The sequence below is a fragment of the Trichosurus vulpecula genome, chromosome 8 (assembly GCF_011100635.1).
Source record: "Trichosurus vulpecula isolate mTriVul1 chromosome 8, mTriVul1.pri, whole genome shotgun sequence".
In the NCBI taxonomy this organism is placed as follows: domain Eukaryota; kingdom Metazoa; phylum Chordata; class Mammalia; order Diprotodontia; family Phalangeridae; genus Trichosurus; species Trichosurus vulpecula.
Window position 1 is genome coordinate 167,009,555 of NC_050580.1, and position 21,327 is coordinate 167,030,881.

Here is a 21,327-nt window from a genome sequence, read left to right on the forward strand (position 1 = left end):
TCGTGATTTTTGTTTTACAGGAATCTGTCTTGAACTATCGATTAGATCGTCTAGGTATTGTTGATGGCTTTACTGCTGAGGTGGGGGCAAGTGGAGTTTTCTGCCCTACTCATATGACACTTCCTGTTGAAGTGTCATTCTACAGTGTTTCAGATGATAATGCCCCTTCTCCTTATATGGCAAGTAGACGACTTTTATTGCTTTTTCTTCCTGAATCTACCACACTAATGAAAATATTCATAAATAGCTTTACTGTTTTTTTTCTGGTGCATTGTTATTTCTTAGTAGAAAACTGAAGGCATTGAACACAGTCTATGCTAGAACATGTCTGCACTTCTTCAGTGCAGCATATATCTATACTTCTTCTGTGAGTTCATTCTGGTAATATATATCTTCCTTTGGATTTGTGTATGATTCTAAAAATATAAATATATATGTATGTATGTGTATATATGTGTGTGTATAGATAGATAAGGCCTTAGCTGAAACTGCTTGTAACTTCATCCTGGTTAGACTGACCCAGCTGACATTCCAGCAAAATCTCCATTATTTCTTGTGGTCCTAGTCTAGATTGAATCCCTCCCTTTGTAGTTTCTGTCCTGGCGGGCCTGGATGTAAGGGTGTGATAGCCAAGGCTTCTCCAAACCTTTGTGATTTCTCTGCTTACTTCATTTTCTTGGTTACCAGTCTTTTCAGTGCTGCTAAAACATCATGTTGGGGTTCTCAGGAGTCTTTAAACTAGAAGTCTGTTTGGTGGCTAAGATGGATTTGTGGAACCAAGAGCTTCTAGTCCTTTTCCTAAGGATTCAGCAACTTGGTCTTCCTCATGCTTCTTCTCCCAATTGTTGAGAGAAGCTGAATCTGTTACTAAAACACAGCACAGGGACACTACTTCTGGAAATGGTGGAGTAGGAGAAGAAGGGTATCTGTTAAAATAGAAGTAGGCACAAAATCAAGAAGGTAATAGTAACACCATAAGACTTGGAAATCCTATAACCTGAATTTGAATCCTAGTTCTTAAATTGACACAGACATAAAAAGTTCTATACTTGACCTAGCCACCAGGCTACCCTAGATGACTTCCTGGCCTGGTCCCAAACTTCTCAAATTTCCCAGATTTGCCATTTTGATTAAGGGATTGAGGAAAGGGGAAAAGTTAAGTTGCAGTAAGAATGGACAAAATGCAGAACACGCAATGAATGGAAGAGGAAAAAAGCATAGTATTCCGAGTTGAACCTCTGTGCCAGGCTCAGTATCCTAGCCCTATTATCCAGAAAATTAGATCATCTTTATTCAAGAAAGTGGTCCAGACTGGTTTTATGCATATTGTTCATCTCTCTGGAACAAAGATGTCAAAACACATGGACCAAATTGCAACCCACAACACTCCCTCCCCAGTGCCGCCTGAGCCAGATTAAAGTGTAAAATTATATTTGGGGAATAGTTAACAAAAGAAATAAAAATATAGTAAAACATACATAATGTTAATATATGATTTTCTAAGTTAGTAAAGGGGCCTACAGGGATCTTTTTATGCAGGCTAGTGGCCCTTTTTCTATTTGAGTTTGACACCACTGACAGAACAATTAGAAAGTGTGTTCAATTTATGATACTTGATAGCAACAAATATCAGCATTGCCCGCTTAGGATCTTAATGCCAGCAATTATACATTTATAAATCTTTATAAGAAATGATGCAAGAAAGTTGTTCAGTCAGTTTGCCAAAGCTTTGCTTTGATGGTATCAAAATGGCAGAGATCCTCCTCTGCAAATGGCCCATCTATACCATTGATCATTGTACCTGAGTTCCTTACCACAGAAAACTATGAGTGGTCTTGTTATCTTGGCAGTAGCACCTTAAAGAACTAATTGTTGGATTGGTGAAATCCCATGCTAATTTGAAATAGCTGGCTATTTATGGAATGGACCATGGAGTTGAGATCAGTAGCAAAAAAAGTGTGTGATACTATTTTGATATGCAGCTTGACTTGTTTCACATATGCTACTGGAATAAGAATACAAGATAGCAAGGTATGCTGCAGTATTTTCAATCTTATCTTAATGATGTATTGATTAAACAACAAAGTCCTAAGGTCAAATGGATACTGCAGTGGAAATCAGAAATAGGGTAAAAAAGTAAATTGGGCAAATATCATTGAAAATTATGCTTTTTGGTGCTGTTAACACATTGAGTGGTAATTAGGAAGAGGTGGTAGAAATGAACATTCTACTTGGATTAAAATTTAGAAGAATGAAGTTTGAAATGAGAGTGTATCCCACTAAGGATTGTGTGATTCCCTGGTCCACACTAAAGCATTTAGGTGTATTGCCCTATTTAGGGTCTCCTAGATACTGCCTGTAAGTCTCTGCTTGCATATCATATGTATTGCTTAGGCTACATTAGTACAAGATTCATGCATACTGTTCTGTTAATTATGTTAAAATTGTACCAGATCATTGAATAAGAATATCCCTAAATTGCAAAAGGATAATATATCAGGCTTCAAGAAGTTGTGACAGTGGTGCTTAAAAACATCCAGTTTTCTTGGTTGTGATTATTTCACCAGGCAGTCCTCTGCTCTATAATTTGGTTTTCATAGGGGGCCTACCCATCAAAAAAAAAAGTCTCTAGAGTCTTAGATATGATTCAAAGTCACTGTTGAACAATTGAATGAAAGAAAGATTCCCTAAAAGATAAACTAGTTTCTACCTTTAGCATAGGCTTTAGGTAAAAAAGGAAATGGACTCCACCTATTATAAGACTTTATATGGCATAATCTTGCTGCTTGGAGAATATCACATGATGAAAGAAAAATGACAAAAACAGAAAAACTCAAAGTTAACCCCATTTCAGTGGCAGATTTCTGGTGTGCCATTTGTGAGTGCCTCTGTAACTTTAGGATTAAATAGTTGTTGTATCAAAATAGTCTCCCATAGTTGACAAAATTGAAAAGAGAGGTTTCTGTTTCTGTTCTGCAGCTCAGCATTTCATGTTTCTATTCCATAATAACTTGGAAGCACTCTTTTGAAGGATTTTGACCAAGTTTCGCATGGCTTAAGTTTGAGTTCTACTTGCATGCCATCTCGAAGTAAATTGGTAATAAAAGCATTCAAGTGGGCATATCTTCTATGATTCCTAATAGAATCCAATGAAATCTAGTAGGTAGAGGTTGCAAAGGTATGTGTATTTCTAACTAGTAAGAAATACAGTTCACAAAGCCACTAGTTTTTTGTTATGTGTGTGCTTATTTCATTGCTATAAGAAAGATGTTATTCCATTGGTGTAGACATTCTCTCAGCCAGTGCAAATCATCATTCCTCTACAAACTCAGCGGGTAGTTTTCAAGAGTAAATATAGCCAAAAAATTGTTCACTCTGCTGCCACTCTGGTTCAGACTATTTCCTGAGCTTAGGTAGGTTGGTCATCAGAAATAGACATACATCGAGCCATTAAGCCAGCACCTAAATCATTTCATTTTAGTGTAGGGGCTGTCAGGTTATATACCACTGGCAGTCATTGAAAACTCCAGACCATTTTACAATAATAAGGCATCAGAATAAGACCACAGTAAAATATATGGATGTTAATACACACATTTACTTTAATATCTATTGCTGCCCCTAAATCATAAGTTGCTGTGCTCCTTGGTCTCCATGAAGTTTAGAAATTGCTTTAAAGTAGTACTTTAACAATTCATGTGCTATTTCTCTTAATTTCATTTTGCCCTTTTATATTATATATCCTTACTGTTAACATAGTTTTAATTTTGGTTTCATATTCAAAAATATGTATACACACAATGACTTGGCTATAAGTTTTTCTTTTTGATAGGTCAACCAACCAACTAAGCAATCTGTATTGTAGTATAGGCAAATTTGTGATCTAAATGAATGTATAAAAACAGTGCTTACTATGTATGTGTATGTTTACATACATACATAGCTATAGACATGTAGTAAAGATAAGATAGAAGCAAAACTATTGACTAAAATGGATTTGGTTTTGGCTTAAATAAAATGTGTTAATAAGAAAGTGGCAGCATGACATAGTGAATTGAGTGCCAACCTTGAAGTCACAAAGACTTGGGTTCAAATCTTCCCTCTGGCTGAGTGATCATGGGCTAGTCACTGAATCTTTCAGTACCCCCAACAACTCCCTAAGACGTCAGTTGCAGCACAATTGTTGAGCTACTTTGGTAGAGGGAGTTTCCTCACTGGCGGTTTTCTACACCAATGAAATCACAAGCCTAGATTTAATATATTCAGGATGTTATGAAATGTGTACTTGGAGGATGTGATCTGTTGTGTGTTTGTGAATATAGCTGATAGAAAACTTTATTTTTCTTACTTGCATTAGAAATAAGGGGAGAAGCTAGAATTATTTTCCTTTAAAAGCAGATACCTGGCCTTTTTTCTTTTACTATAAAAGTTGTATTATTTAGTGCTTCTTTATATTAAAAATTCATTTTAACATAAATAAAGGGTTATTGTTTGTTTTGTCACAGTTGTAATTCATTGGTCCTCTTCCCAGCTCCCCCCACCCATTTGTTTTAATTGACTATATTAGAAGATATACCAGGGACCAGTAGCATGTTTTCAATGCCTATCTCCATGAATGTTTTTACAGTATTAATGTGTTGTTTAAATGGCCTATATCAAGGAAGGTGCTATATGCTTGGGAAATTAATGTCTGTGGCCTTCTCTCTGCTCCTCCCCACCCCCCCCCCCCAACTTTTCTGTCCAGTAAAGAAAACTCCTGATACGATAGTACTATTTACATTTATGTATATATGTTTTACACCATTTGGACAGGTACAATTTTAAACTATCGTATGGTCACAGAAACATAGGATTGGATAATAAATAATTTATAGATAATTTAGCCCCTATCTTCTTACAGCTGATCACTAAACTGTGCAGGATAGGTGGTTCTCCATTTTTTAACAAATTTACAGGAATTGAGTCATAATCTTTCCCAGCATTTGATCATCCTGTTGGTTAATAACTTGTTCCTTGTATCCAGCTAAAATTTCTTAATTTACCCTTTTTTTTACCCTAGGTCTTCTGTAGAATAGAAAATAACTGGCCTTCCTATAAAAAGATATTTATTCACAAGGAAACAGTCTCTTTAGATTGTCCGTATCTTATTAAAATGCAATGAAATAAAACTGGATTCTGTACTTAAGATTCTGAAGAGTCTAGAATAAAGTGAAGGGATTATTTGCATTTTATTATATAGAAGAACTGTTGCCTTCTTTATTAGATACATACCAAAACACATTATATAAAAATAGTAACTTGACTTTGAAACTAGGCATCCATTTTTCACCTATTTCATCTTGCTTTAAAAGTAAAACATGAGGGGCAGCTAGGTGGTGCAGTGAGTAGAGCACCAGCCCTGGAGTCAGAAGTCTGGCCTCAGATACTTGACGCACTTTCTAGCTGTGTGACCTTGGGCAAGTCACTTAACTCTGATTGTTGCCCTGCCCTCCCCCAAAACAACGATAAAGTAAAACGTGATATGTTAGAAGCTATAACTCACTCTTTAAGGATGTGACCAGAAATCAAAACCACTAAATTTATGTAGCATCCATATGCATCTTTTTTTCATACCAGATATTCTTATGACTTGCATCCTAGTATAATTTGACTCAGCTATTTAAATTTTAATGATTGACCTCATTATTGGACAGAGTACCTTTGCCTAATTTTCTGCTTGTTCATTTTGCCTTGCAAAATCCTAGTATTTGCATTATTTAACATTCTAACTATGACTTTTGGATGTAACGCTTTGCCCTTCCTAAGGCCAAAGAACTTATTATTCACATCTTCCATCTCATAATAGAAAATGTAAGTGATGTAATCATTGAAATTATGTAGCGCATCATATCATCTTAAACAAGAACTGCAGGATATTTATTGAGTAGTAAAGTCTTCATTAGTAAACCTCATCTTTCATTGCAAATATAATTAGGAAAGTTCAGTAGTTTTATATATATATATGTACGTATATACACATAGATATATTTTATAGGTAGATGTGTTACTTTGTACTAAATTTGTCTTCTTTTATTTTAAGGGTGTGATTACTTTAGAGTCCCTTGGTAAAAGGGGTTATCGAGTACCTCCTTCAGGAACAATACAAGTGGTATGTGTTTTATAGCCTACAATTGCAATAATAATTCTCTCACACACATATAGAACTTAGCACTTGCTCCTCCTGCTGCTGCTGCAACAATCTTGGTAAGTAACAGTGGGGCTGCAGCTCTGTTTGGAGCTCTCCAGCTTTGCCACAGAAATGGCCATTTGGGGACCTCCATAAAAGGAAAGAGTTAATAAACTAAGCAAGGTGAACGATTTAGAACTAGATGTTATTTTACAATTTATTTAAATCAGAGGAATGAAAGTAGAAACTCTGAATATCTTCTGTAAAACATCTTAGGAGATAAGCCCCTTTTCTAACACAGTGCAATCAAATTCAAATAAAAACAAATCCCTACCAGCCACATATGGACTCAGAAGCACAAAACATTATCTATGTTGTATTGCATTTTTGTTTATTTTTGTTAAATATTTGCCAGTTACATTTTAATCTGATTCAACCCCCACTCAAGAGTGTTATGGGCTATTTGAAATGTTTGATCCCTCTGTTCTAACCCTACATAGAAAAACTTAAAACAATATTACTGTTTAACCCATTGGCAGGCTGCCCAAAGCCTACTGTATTGAGATTAACATTTCCCAGGCAAATAAGCCAATTATCTGCTTTACTTCTGAAGGCTAGAGTTATTCTGGTTCCATCCCAGACCTGTGGAACAGGCCTCACATGACTGACTATTGTAGTTCTGAACAGCTCTGAATGATAACAGACATTTCTGAGAAAGGCAGTTTGATTTACAGACCTAAGACTTGGGTCATCTTCAAGTGAAATCCAGGATAACCAGCCAAATTCACTGTGAATTCTACTTGAATTCCTGTATTCCCCTAGACTGGGGACAATTTAATTTCAGGCCATTTGACCTAGAGGTATTCAGGCCTAAATGGGCCTATTCTAGACAAACTTATGCCCCCAGGACAGGGATCAAACCAAAGAAGCCTCTGGTAGGGCAGAGATACCTTTTCCTAGCCAGTGGCTTTGATTTATTTAATATTTCATCAGACCACTTTTATTCATTGACCACATTGTTTCAGGTCTGCAAGGAATATATAATATTTTTATATCTTTTTAATACTTCATTAATAAAACATTTTGTACAGTGATACATAATTGAGGATGTGTGGACCAGTGTAAAGCAGTCAGCATATTGATAATAATGAAAATGATAAAATACATGAGTATAAGGATAGTCTGCTTTCCACCAGAGTAAGACTGTCAACTTTTGTGTCTAATTTTCAAGCCTGAAAACTTGAGTATGCCCTTTATTATCTGTAGTAAAAAGTCATGTTCAGAAGTTTTTATTTACTGGTTTGTAGTTATCTTATTATGTGTATTAAGTCTTTATCCTTTCATTCATTAGGATTTGAAAATTGGATCATAAAACTCGTGTATTTCTCATTTTGATTCAGTGAGTGAAATCCAGTGCCATGGATGGGATCTCTAAAAGTATTGGCACCGAGTTAACTATTGATACACTGATATTTTGGTTAGAGCATTAAAATAGAGTTCTTTCTGAAAATTGCTGGCCTTACATAATCTAGTGTTCATGCAGATTACTCACAACCAACTGCCAATTAAAATCAGTTTAATCAATTCATCCTGCAGTTTTAACAACTGAATGTAGTAATCCAGTATGAAATGAATGTGTGAGAAGATAATTTATTCTGTGTTGAATCTTTTATAATTATATTGATTGCCATTTTCTCAGCTGGCCAATTCAAGTTTCACGTGGGAAATTCTGCTAAAGCTTTTCTTTGAAAATAGTATTCAAAATTCTATTTTGCAAAAATTATATTTGACATTTAATAGTTAAAAACACTAAGCTGGAAAATTTTAACTATGAGGATGTTAGTCACTTTAAAACATTTCTCAAAACTATAATGTAGACAAGGATTGAAAGAATACCTGACAATATTGGGTAGATTTGGGGAATATGAGAAATTGTTTCGAAATGTACTGCTTTGTTTCAGGGCTCCTTTTTAATTCCAGTAATGTGAAGAAAGGAAAATTTAATTTGGGTTATCTCTTTAAATGTTAGATGTGTGATTACAGATATTTATGAAATTTTAACTTACGTGAGTCTCCAGACGTGAATGTAAGGCCAAGGAGATCACTTTATTTTATAAAGCCTGTTTTAATTTTGGTGCAGATTTGTTGTTTATTATAACTTTAATAAGTAACTTTTATTGTTTCTTCAGACCTTATTTAATCCTAACAAGACTGTGGTGAAGATGTTTGTTGTGATATATGACTTACGAGATATGCCAGCCAATCATCAGACATTCCTACGACAAAGAACTTTTTCTGTTCCTGCAAAAAAAGAAATGAAGAGAAGTGTTAATAAAGAGAACATTCGACATAATGAAGAAAAGTTACTACGCTACCTCATACATCTGAGGTAACTTTTCAGATGAAAATGGAAACATGAATGATAGTTCATGAAATGGGTTAGATTTTTAAATGACTAAGTTTAAGAAGAGTTTAAGAATTCTAGGCCCAGCTTCCAAAGTAGTTTTTGTTATTACTGCTTGATTATAGGAGTTTATTATCTGTGAGTATTTCATGGTCATGTATTCTCTTTGTGTGAAAAGATGCTGTTTAAGCAAGATGCACAGTTTGGGGGCAATGTGAGTAACTCAGAAGTGTTAATTTAATTCTCTATGATTGGTTTGTTGCTATTCTCTTTTGATACTCTCTTTTCTTTGTCATTTTGGATGTATTAATATTTAATTTCCTTTGTTCTTTTATTGGTATATAAAAATTTAATTTAGAACAGTATCTCTGTCTTGGCTAAAATGGTTCCATTCAAAATTCTCTAAGCATCATTTCTTGACTTTTTTCAGTCAAAAAATATTTATTAACCTTCCTTTATGTTTAGCTCTGTTATAAAGATCAGTATGTGTAAGGTGCTGCACTACAGAAGGTCTAAAAGATGGTTTGAATGATCTCTACATAGCTAACATGTGTGTCTCTTCCTTGACTTGATGGTGGTTAAGGTAGTGCTTACTGTAATGGCTGTACTTCTTTATTGTCATTGGTCTCAAACATTTTCTTTCATCAGTAGCAGCTTTTACAATGTCTGAGTTCAGAGCCATAAGACAGAAAATTATGAAATAGGCTACTGTGGCAAGGAAATCTGGGGACAGCAAAACCAGTATATTATCTATTTGGGTTGGTTTGAAACTCTTAACCACCATATGTGAATGAATGTATCAGGCATCATGATGTCTGGCACAGGAAAAGGCATTGCTTTTGGAACCCAGACCTGAAGGGGAAGAGGTATTTTATATTGGGGAAAAAGGGCATGAGGAAAGGCAAGAAGACCAGCCTAACTGGAACAGAAACTGGTGTTAGAGAGTAGGTAGATTTATAGCTAGATAGGTAGAAGACCACCTGATAGATTTCGCTTGCTAGACTCAGGCCTGATTTCATAAGAAATAGAAAGTAGTTGTGGAAAAGTAGTATGAGTAAAAGATATTTTAGGAAGACTAATTTGGTGGGGGGGAGAGGAGATAAAATTGGCAATTAGGAGATAATATTTATAACATTTGAAATGTGAGATGATCAGAGATGAAGGTAGTTCCTGTGGGATTGGAGAAAAAGAGGTAAATCTAAAAACCAATTCTAGGTATTCTGAGTCATTGTTCCTGATGCCTAGAATTCTTTCCTCCTTCATCTCAGCCACTTGACTTTCCTTCAATTCCCAACATAAAATCCCACCTTCTACAAGAAGTCTTTCCTGATCCTTTTAATACTAATACCTTCCCTCTGTTGATTACCTCTAGTTTATTCTTTGTATAGCTTGTTTGTTCATAGCTGTTTACACATTGTCTCCCTGTATTAGGCTGTGAACACCTTGAGAGCAGGGACTGTTTTTTGCCTTTCTTTGTGTCCCCAGTTCTTAGGGGCACTTAATAAATGCTTGTTGGCTGACATTTATTGAACACCTAGTATGTGCAAGATACTGTCTTAAGTGTTGGAAGAGGTACAAATATGAATGACATAGGCCCTGTATTCTCAAGGACCTTACAAACTAGTAGACTTGAGAAAATGTGCATTTTTAATGTACACTTTAATACAAAATATAACATGAAAATATAGCATAAAAGCAAACTATATGACAGTTCAGTTGGAGGAGAAATAACTTTTGACTAGAAGGGTTCTACAAGTGGACTGTTCTGATTAATTTGTCCAATGTAAGTTGGCCCCTGAAAATGTGACTGCTTATGAACACAGAATCACTCATTTTATAGATGAAGAATTTGAAGTCCAGCAGCTTAAAGTGGTTCATCCTTAAAATAGATAGCTGCAACTACAGAGTGAAATACGTATTTGAAACATGTTTGAAAAGTACTTCTAAAAGTGAATTTCCTCTTGCTTTCAAAGTATATTGTTATTCAACTTTTAATTATTAGCACTTCTTCTTAAATGATGTTAAAATATTACATTTTGTTTTATATTGTTTAGGTTCCAGAGCTCTAAATCTGGAAAGATCTACCTCCATAGAGATGTTCGGCTCCTGTTCTCTAGAAAGTCCATGGAAGTTGATAGCGGTGCTGCATATGAACTCAAATCATACACTGAATCACCAACAAACCCTCAGTTTTCACCAAGATGTTAAAAGGAGTAAAAATTTGAAGTATTTACTCAATAGTCAAGTTTGAGAGCAAAAAATGGCATAGAACGGAATGTACCAAATTACAGTCAAGAGAGTGAATCCTTTCCTATGACCCTGGACCATTAAGATTTCTGGAATGAGCTCCATATATTCCAAATAGACTGGAAACACATACCTAAGTCCTAATCCTTTTTTTGTACTGTTTAAACCACTTCATTGGATGTGTTGCAATAGCAAAATCCCCAGTTAGGTTAGTGTTTACACATTTTATTTCTCAGTTATTTAATATTTAATGTTTCCTTTAATACTAAAGTGATATTTGTCTAGTGTTCTAATGTAGCACAAATCCTGTGTAAAATCATAATATGTATTTTTGACATTAATGTTGAAATCTGAAATATATGCACAAGTCTTTAGTTCTGTGTGATGTGTTTTTAAGTCATATTCATTTAAGTTATTGAAAATGAACAAACTTCTGGATTTCCTTATCTATGCAAGCATGTGTACTTTCATTTTTATATATTTTACAAGTTTCTTTTTCAAACATCTTATCCTAAGTGCTTCTCACATACCAGTCTTGAAACAGTATTGCAGTCTAAGCAGGATATGCTGCTTTAAAGACTTTGCATAATTCACATCTTCACACTACTTCATATATAGCTTCCCTGGTTGCTTTCCTTTTAGGAACTCATGCCAAGAACAGTTCGATTTCTCCTTTAATCACCAGTGTAGAGTTTTTACATTAAGTTACTGTCCCATGCTTGATAACTTTTTCAAATTGTAAGAGTATGTACTTTGAAAACAAATTAGTATTTATATCGTAAATATATGAACAAAAACTTTTAAAAATGTGTATTTTGGCCTTATTTTTAAATGAGAATCTTCATTTACTTCTACTATTTGACTGAGTGTTAATTTTCTTGTGTATGGACATTCAAGGGCCATTTTCTATTCTTCCTTAAGTGATCCTATACCTGGTTAGATGAGTGACCGGTAGCTTAGTATCAATTTCCATTCTGATTGGGCAACTGCCAGATTCATGGATAAAAGTGTTAGCCATTAACTAAATATAACATTTCCCTGTTTCAAGGAAGAAGGAAAGTAGCAGCCAACTGGAGGAATCATCTATGTTCAGAGCCCTTCTATAACCAGGCATTGGATTTCACCAGATCTACTGTGGCATTTTCTGCCTGCTTAGAGGAGGAAATCTTTGTCTCCTCTATCTTGCAAAAGGCCACATAGGGCAGATTTAAATACCTAGCTTTGGGGACCATAAGGAGAAGCAGGTCACTCAGGGCAAAGAACCAATTCTGGGAAACCTTAAGGCAAGGCAAAGGGGACTACAACATAAGCCCAAGAATGGACTTGGTTAAGGGTGGTACCCCTAAAGTCAGTAATCATAGGATATTAAAATCAGGTCTGGAGTGTTATATCATGGTACAGAAAACTATCTGATTAACAAAGGCAGAACAACTAGAGTTAGGGAATATCCTAAGCAGTGAGGCAGAAACTAAGCACAAACAGTAACCAGCACCTTTATAATTCAGGTTGTTATTCCCAGAGTTTTCATGTGGTCCTTGTAGCAAGGAGTTTATTTCTTCCTCATATTCAGCCTGGGTCCCATAGGAACAAATATTACCTGTGATGAAAAAGTATGTAGACAAGGAGAAGTAGCAGCTTCTTTAATACAATGAAATCCTAATATTTCCTTAGTACTGTTAGAGCACCGTGCCATGTATAGTGCCACCAGGCAAAGTGAAAGTTTTAAAAATGTAATCACTAAATTGATTTTTTTTTCTGAGTAAAAAGTATCAAATGGTTAAAAACATTTAATGTTGTTTGCCTGCATTAAAAAGAAGTATACTTTTAATAAGAGTAGAAGAAAGAGGGTGCTGCACAAGTGCCTTCACTCCTTACCTTTTCATTGACCAAACTCCTACATCTCTTACTTGCATTTAATTTAAATTTAATTCTTTTTTAATTTATTTTTTCAATTAAAAATTTATTTTCTCTCCTCAGTCCCCCTATTTTAAAAAGAAAAGAAAAGCAAAATCCTCATAACAAATATGCATAATCAGACAAAACAAGTTCCCACGTAGGATATCCCCAAAAATATGTGTCTCATTTTGTACTCTGATTTCATCATCTCTCAGGAGGTGAGTAGAGTGCTTCATTGTTTGTCCTAAGGAGATGTGATCAGAGTTATTAAGTATTTCCAAGTTTATCTTTACAATGTCATTGTATAAATTGTCCTGGTTCTGCTCACTTCTCTCTGCAATAGTTTCATAGAAATTTTAGGTTTCTCAGTCCCTGAAGTAACTTGAGGCACAATAGTATTTCATTACATTTATATATCATAATTTATTCAACCATTCCCCCAATTCATGCATACCCCCGCTTAGTATCTAGTTCTTTGCCATCACAAAAAGAGATGCTATAAATATTATTATTCATGTGGATTGTTTTTCTCTTTGACTTCTTGATATAGGCCTAGCAGTGGTGTCACTGTATCAAAGAGTATGCACAGATTAGTGCATTTGAGGGCAAGTTCCAAATTGCTTCCAGAATAGTTGGACTAATTTATAGGTGATGGATAACATTCACAAGGCAGTGGATTGTTCGTTTGCTTATTTTTCTGTCCAGTCGAGTAATTCCTGCTTAAGAAGTTGACAACAGAGAGATTTTTCACTGTAGGGAATGCCTGTTAGCTGAACAGGATTCTGAGAAGGCACTTGATTATTCACTGTATTCATTGAAAATAGATAAAGCATTATTTTTGTTGATCATCTACCAGCTTATGGAAATAACTTGATAATAAGTAATTTACCATATTTAGTAGGCCTTATAATAGTATTTTCCTTAAAAATTCAGGAAAAAGGTAAACCCTGTCCAAAAAGTCAGTTACTGGCAGAGGTGGGGGGGGGGGCCAAGATGGCACCTGGAAAGCAGGGACTTGCTTGAGCTCTCCCCCAAATCCCTCCAAACACCTGTAACAAATGGCTCTGAACAAATTCTAGAGCTGTTGAACACACAAAATAGCAGAGGGAAACAGGTCTCCAGCCCAGGAGAGCCTGGATGGTCGCCAGGTAGAGTCTATGGCATGGTGCTGAGAGTGGAGGGCAGCCTGGTGTGGGCCGCGCCAGGACAGACCAGACCCAGAATCAGGCAGCCAGAACAGTCCTTGGGGCCATGAAACAGAGCTGTGGCAGTTACCAGACTTCTTAACCCACAAATGCCAAAGAGCAGGTTGGGGCAAACTGCGAAATCAAGTTCAGAGTGGTCTGATCACCAGCCTTGGGGGGTGGCAGAGGTGGTGCAGTGGTGGTGGTGGCAGCAGCACAAACTCCTGAGGCTGCTTCCCAAGTCCCTGGCTTACATGGTGGGAGGATTTTAGCAGCGGATCAGAGTGGGAGTGCAAGGAGTGCTTTGTGAGCACAAAGGAAGATTCTCTTGCTGTGCCCTGCTTGGATCTGTATTGCGGTCCTGGTTAGCAGTTCTTTGGGGAGGAGGAGCGCTGCTGTGACAGAGCCTGGGGTGACAGTGGAGTAGAAGTAGCTCTGAAAACAGCAGTGTTTGGACCCTAATGCTTGGGATAAAGTACTCTCTACAAGCAGTCATATCCTGACAAAAAGCTCAAGGGTCAAGCAGTTGGCTGGGAACATGAACAGGCAGCGAAAATGAACTCAAGACTCAAACTGAAACTCTAGATTCCTTTTGTGGTGACAAAAGAAGATCTCAACATACAGCCAGAAGAAGTCAACAAAGTCAAAGAGCCTACATCAAAAGACTTCAAGAAAAATATGGATTAGTCTCAGGCCATGGAAGAGCCCAAAAAGGATTTGGAAAAGCAAGTAAGAGAAGTAGAGGAAAAAATTGGGAAGAGAAATGAGAGTGATACAAGAAAACCATGAAAAACAAGTCAAAGACTTGCTAAAGGAGACCCAAAAAAATACTGAAGAAAATAACACCTTAAAGAACAGATTAACCCAAATGTCAAAAGAGTTTCAAAAAGCCAATGAGGAGAAGAATGCCTTGAAAGGCAGAATTACCCAAATGGAAAAGAAGGTCCAAAAGACCACTGAAGAAAATACCACCTTAAAAATTAGATTGGAGCAAGTAGAAGCTAGTGACTTTATGAGAAATCAAGATATTATAAAAACAGAACCAAAGGGATGAAAAAATGGAAGACAATGTGAAATATCTCATTGGAAAAACCTCTGACCTGGAGAATAGATCCAGGAGAGATAATTTAAAAATTATTGGACTACCTGAAAGCCATGATCAAAAAAAGAGCCTAGATATCATCTTTCAAGAAATTATCAAGGAGAATTGCCCTGATATTCTAGAGCCACAGGGCAAAATAGAAATTGAAACAATCCATCGATCGCCTCCTCAAATAGATCCCCAAAAGAAATCTCCTAGGAATATTGTCGCCAAATTCCAGAGCTCCCAGATCAAGGAGAAAATACTGCAAGCAGACAGAAAGAAACAATTTGAGTATTGTGGAAACACAATCAGAATAATCCAAGATCTGGCAGCTTCTACATGAAGGGATCGAAGGGCTTGGAATGCGATATTCCGGAGGTCAATGGAGCTAGGATTAAAACCTAGAATCACCTACCCAGCAAAACTGAGTATCATGCTCCAAGGCAAAATATAGACTTTCAATAAAATAGAGGACTTTCAAGCTTTCTCAGTGAAAAGACCAGAACTGAATAGAAAATTTGACTTTCAAACAAGAATCAAGAGAAGCATGAAAAGGTAATCAAGAAACAGAAATTGCAAGGGACTTACTAAAGTTGAACTGTTTTGTTTACATTCCTACATGGAAAGATGACATGTATGATTCATGAGACCTCAGTATTAGGGTAGCTGAAGGGAATATGCATATATATATATATGTATATATATATAAGTGAATGTGTCTGTATGTATATATCTATGTGTATATGTATGTGTGTATGTATGTGTATATATATATATATATATATGTAAAAGAGAGCAGACACAGGGTGAGTTGAAGATGAAGGGAAGATATCTAAAAGAAATAAAATGAAATTAAGGGATGAGAGAGCAACATACTGAGAGAGGGAGATAGGGAGAGATAGAATGGGGTGGATTATCTCGCATGAAGGTGGCAAGAGGAAGCAGTTCTGTGGGAGGAGGGGAGAGGGCAGGTGAGGGGGGAACGAGTGAACCTTGCTCTCATCAGATTTGGCCTGAGGAGGGAATACCATACATACTCAGTTGGGTATCTTACCCCACAGGAAAGAAGAGGGAGGAAGATAAAAAAAAAAACAAAAGGTGGGAGGATGATGGAGGGGAGGGCAGATGGGGGTGGAGGTAATCAAAACAAACACTTTGGAAAGGGGACAGGGTCAAGGGAGAAAATTCAATAAAGCGGGATGGGTTGGGAAGGAGCAAAATGTAGTTAGTCTTTCACAGCATGAGTATTGTGGAAGGGTTATACATAATGATACACATGTGGCCTAGGTTGAATTGCTCGACTTCTTAGGGAGGGTGGGTGGGAAGGGAAGAGGGGAGAATTTGGAACTCAAAGTTTTAAAAACAGATGTTCAAAAACAAAAAAAAAGTTTTTGCATGCAACTAAAAAATAAGATACACAGGCAATGGGGCCTAGAAATTTATCTTGCCCTGCAAGAAAGGAAGGGAAAAGGGGATGAGAGGGAAGGGGGGTGATAGAGGGAAGGGCTGACTGGGGAACAGGGCAACCAGAATATATGCCATCTTGGAGTGGGGGGGAGGGTAGAAATGGGGAGAAAATTTGTAATTCAAACTGTTGTGAAAATCAATGCTGAAAACTAAATATGTTAAATAAATAAATTTAAATTAAAAAAAAGTCAGATCTAAAAAAGAAAAAAAAATAAAACCAGCTCTTTGTTTTATTTATTAATTCAATAGTTTTCTTGATTTCAATTTTATTAATCTCTCCTTTGATTTTCAGTATTTCTAATTTGATATTTAATTGAGGATTTTCTATTTGTTCTTTTTTTTAGCTTTTTCAGATGTATGCCCAAATCATTGATCTCCTTTTTCCCTATTTTATTCATGTAAGCATTTAGAGATATAAAACTTCCCCTAAGAACTGCTTTTGCTGCATCCCATAAGTTTTGGTATGTTGTCTCATTATTGTCATTCTCCTGAATGAAGTTATTAATTGTTTCTCTGATTTGTTCTTTGGCCCACTCATTCTTTAGAATTAGATTATTTAGTTTCCAATTAATTTTTAGCTTATTTTTCCATGGTTCTTTGTTACAAATAATTCTTATTGCATCATGATCTGAAAAGTATGCTTTGACTACTTCTGCCTTTCTGCACTGGATTGTGAGGTTTTTATTCCCTAGTACATGGTCAATTTTTGAGTATGTGCCATGTACCGCTGAGAAGAAAGTATATTCCTTTTTATCCCCATTTAGTTTTCTCCAAAGGTCTATCATATCTGCCTTTTCTAAAATTCTGTTCATTTCCTTAACTTCTTTCTTATTTATTTTGAGGTTAGGTTTATCAAGTTCAGAAAGGGGAAGGTTGAGGTCTCCCAATATTATAGTTTTGCTGTCTATTTCTTCCTGTAACTCCCTTAACCTCTCCTCTAAGAATTTGCATGCCATACCATTTGGTGCATAAATGTTAAACAATGATATTGCTTCATTGTTTATGGTGCCTTTTAGCAGGATGTAGTGTCCTTCCTTATCTCTTTTAATTAAATCTATCTTTACTTTTGCTTTGTCTGAGATTAGGATTGCTACACCTGCTTTTTTTACTTTAGCTGAGGCACAATATATTTTACTCTAGCCTTTTACCTTTACCCTGTGTGTATCCCCTTGTTTCAAATGTGTTTCTTGTAAACAGCATATTGTAGGATTATGGTTTTTAATCCATTCTTCTATCTGCTTCCGTTTTATGGGAGAGTTCATCCCATTCACATTCACAGTTATGATTTCTATCTGTGTCTTTTTCTCCATCCTAGTTCCCCCGTTTATGCTTTTATTTCTCCCTTTCCCCTTCCACTCCTCAACAACGTTTTGCTTTTGACTGTCGCCTTCCTCAGTTTACCCTCCCTCTTTATTTCCCTCCCTTGTCTTACTGTTTCCCACTTGCTACTTCTCCCCTCCCTTCTGACCACCCCCTCCCTTTTTTTCCCCCTTTCCCCTCCTACTTCCTGTAGGACAAGTTAGATTTCTATACTTATTGGGGTATGTTATTCCCTTCTTGAACCAGATCAGATGACAGTAAAAATCAAATACTGCTCTTCTCCCTCCTTTCTTTCCCTCTACTAAAATGTGTTTTTGTGCCTTTTCATTTGGTGTAATTTACCCTTTTCTACTACCTCCTTACCTCCTCTCTCAAAGCCCTCCCTTTACACCTCTTAATTATGGTTTTTATCCTTATATCAGTTATTTTATACAGATATTCACAGTCTATGTGTATCCCTTTCAATTGTCATAATAGCTGTACTATTCTCAAGATTGACATACGTATGTATACATATAAAACATACATAAGATGATGTAATTCTATATAAAGATGCAAATAATTTGCCCATATTGATTAATAAGGTTTGTGGGGGTTTTTCCCCCGTTTACCTTTTTATGTCTCTCTTGAGTTTTGTATTTGGAAATCAAATTTTCCATTGAGTTCTGGCCTTTTCATCAGGAAGGTCTAGAATTCCCTTATTTCGTTGAATGTCCATCTCCTTCTCTGAAAAATTATGCTTAATTTTGCTGGGTAGTTGATCCTTGGTTGTAGTCCCAGCTCCTTTGCCCTTTGGAATATCATATTCCAGTTTCTCCTGTCTTTTAAAGTGGCAGCTGAAAGATCCTGCATGATCCTGACTGTAGTTCCACGATATTTGAATTGTTTCTTTTTGGCTGCTTGCAGTATTTTCTCCTTGATTTTGTAATTCTGAAATTTGGCTATAACATTTCTTGGAGTTTTCAGTTTGGGATCTCTTTCAGGGGGTGATCGGTGAATTCTTTCAATGACTATTTTGCCCTCTGGTTCTAGGACCTCTGGGCAGTTGTCTTTGATAATTTCTTCAAAGATACTGTCAAGGCTCTTTTTTCATCATGAATTTCTGGTAGACCAATAACTCTTAAATTGTCTCTCCTGGATCTATTTTCCAGGTCAGTTGTTTTCCCAATCAGATATTTCACATTTTTTTCTATTTTTTCATTCTTTACATTTTGTTTTACTACTTCTCGATGCCTCATAGAGTCATTAGCTTCCACTTGCTCAACTCTAATTTTTAATAAGTTACTGTCTTCATTTTGTTTTTGAGTCTTCTTTTCCAATTGGTTGATTTTATCTCTCAGGGTGTCATTTTCTCTTTAGATTCTGAATCTCCGTAGCCATTTCGCCAATCTTTAGGGACTTGATTTTGTCGGTGGATTTTTTTCCATTTTTTTTCCATTTTTTCCATTTTTTCTTTTACTTCCCTAATTTGGTTTTTTAAATCCTCCTTTAGCTCTTCCAGTAATGCTTTTTGGGCTGGAGACCAGTTCACATTACCTTTTGAGGTATCAGAAGTGGGTATAGTGTCACTGTTATCCTCTTCCAAATTGCTATTTTGATCATGCATGTCTCCATAAAAAGAATCAGTGGTCCTCGTTTTTTTTGTGTTCATGTGGGTTAGCCTTTTCCTGGCTTTACAATAAATTTCTGCTTTTGGGGCTCAGGGCTCTCTGTCCCAGCTTTCTTATTCTGGGGATTGTAAGTCTCATTGTTGGCTTTGTGAATTATAGCCTTCAGTTTCCCAAGGTGTGGGGGAGGGGGTCTGGCTGCCCACAATCTCCTCTTCCCCTGGGGTTGTTCTCCAGCACTGTTGCTCTTCAGCAATGGTCTCAGCTCTTTGTTGTTTGAGCTGCGTGTCCGGCACTTACCCTGGGGGAGCAAGAGTACGTCTGGGCTCCTGGTGTTGACCCCTGCTGGCTCTGCCCCTCTGGGACTCAGGTACTCCCACTACTTGGCCACTGAAGCCCCACTTCTGTCTCCTCTATTCCAGCGTCTTTGTTTTTGTTCCCCCCCCCCAAGGAATTCTCTGGGTGGGGAGGGGAGGGATTAGAGCTGTCTTAATACATACATACATTTGCATGCATTTATATGTGATTGGGAAATGGGGATGGCACCCCTCCATCCTGCCCTCTTCCCACCCTGCGAAATTAGCCTTTGTTGTGCTAGATAGAAGGGTCAGGGGAGGGGGGTGTTGGTAGGTTGTTTTCAGATAGTCTCTATCCAGGGAGGACTTCCCAGTTTTCTTACCCTCAGGGGTAAGTAGGAGGGGTGTGGGTGGGAGAGGCAGAAGAAAATGCTCTATAACTACCCCAGTATTTGACCAAACTTGTTTTTATCATCTCTCCTTGGCAACATCTCTTCCGTAGTCCTACTGAGGGCTTTATCTTCCCCCAGTATCCCTAGGTATCATTCTCAGAGGGGACTTTGGCCCTAGAGTTATAACCACTATTGCCTGGCTTATTGGGCTTGTATGTCCAGACTTCACTTAAAAGATAGTACAGAAAGACATGAGTGTGGGGAATGAGGGGAGAGCGTCTGCTCCTCTGTGTCTTCTATGGAGGAGCTTGCATCTCTGTCCCACTTGATGTTTCCTTCTTGTCTTAAATTGTCTTATATGTGTGTGTATATGTGTGTGTGTATGGCTAAGAAACAGAGTTGTGGGTCAGTGGAATAGGATAGGTACACAAGATGGAGAAGTCAACGACTATAGCAATCTACTCTTTGATAAACCCAAAGAGGCCAGCTTCTGGGCTAAGAATTCACTATTTCACAAAAACTGCTGGGAAAATTGGAAAATGGTAGGACAGAAACTGGGCATAGACCAATATCTTACACCATATACCAAAATAAAGTCAAAATGGGTTCATGATTTAGGAATAAAGGATGAAACTATAAGCAATTTGGGAGAGCAAGGAATAGTTTACCTACCAGATTTATGGAAAAGAAAAGAATTCATGACCCAACAAGAGATAGAGAGCATTACAAAATGCAAAATGGATAATTTTGATTATGTTAAATTGAAATGTTTTTATACAAAAAAAAAAAGCCAATGCAACAAAGATTAAGAGGGAGGCAGAAAATTGGGAGAAAATCTTTACAGCTAGTGTCACTGATAAAGGCCTCATTTCCAAAATATACAGGGAACTGAACCAAATATATAGGAATACAAGTCATTCCTCAATTGAGAAGTGGTCAAAGGATATGAACAGACAGTTTTCAGAGGAAGAAATTAAAGATATCTATAGACATACGAAAAAATGATCGAAATCACTACTGATTAGAGAAATGCAAATCAAAACAACTCTTAGGTACCATCTCTCTCCTGTCGGATTGGCTAAAATAACAAAACAGGAAAACGATAAATGCTGGAGAGGGTGGGGGAAAATTGGAACATTGTTACATTACTGGTGGAGTTGTGAACTGATCCAACCATTTTGGAGAGCAATTTGGAACTATGCCCAAAGGGCTATAAAAATGTTCATACCCTTTGACCCAGCAATACCACTCCTAGGGTTGTATC

The 21,327-nt window shown here is 36.7% G+C and overlaps 1 protein-coding gene across 3 annotated transcripts in view; it reads left to right on the forward strand.

Annotated features, from left to right (window-relative positions):
* Positions 1–11,624, forward strand: part of FAM214A (family with sequence similarity 214 member A) — a 97,225-nt gene extending 85,601 nt beyond the window's left edge. For all 3 annotated transcript variants that reach the window (XM_036735110.1, XM_036735111.1, XM_036735112.1), the window contains exons 10-13: positions 21–179; positions 6,080–6,148; positions 8,356–8,555; positions 10,625–11,624. In XM_036735110.1, the coding sequence (XP_036591005.1) occupies positions 21–179; positions 6,080–6,148; positions 8,356–8,555; positions 10,625–10,778 (582 nt within the window). In that variant the 3' untranslated portion in view covers positions 10,779–11,624. The remainder of the gene's footprint in view (positions 1–20; positions 180–6,079; positions 6,149–8,355; positions 8,556–10,624) is intronic.
* Positions 11,625–21,327: the final 9,703 nt, after the last annotated feature.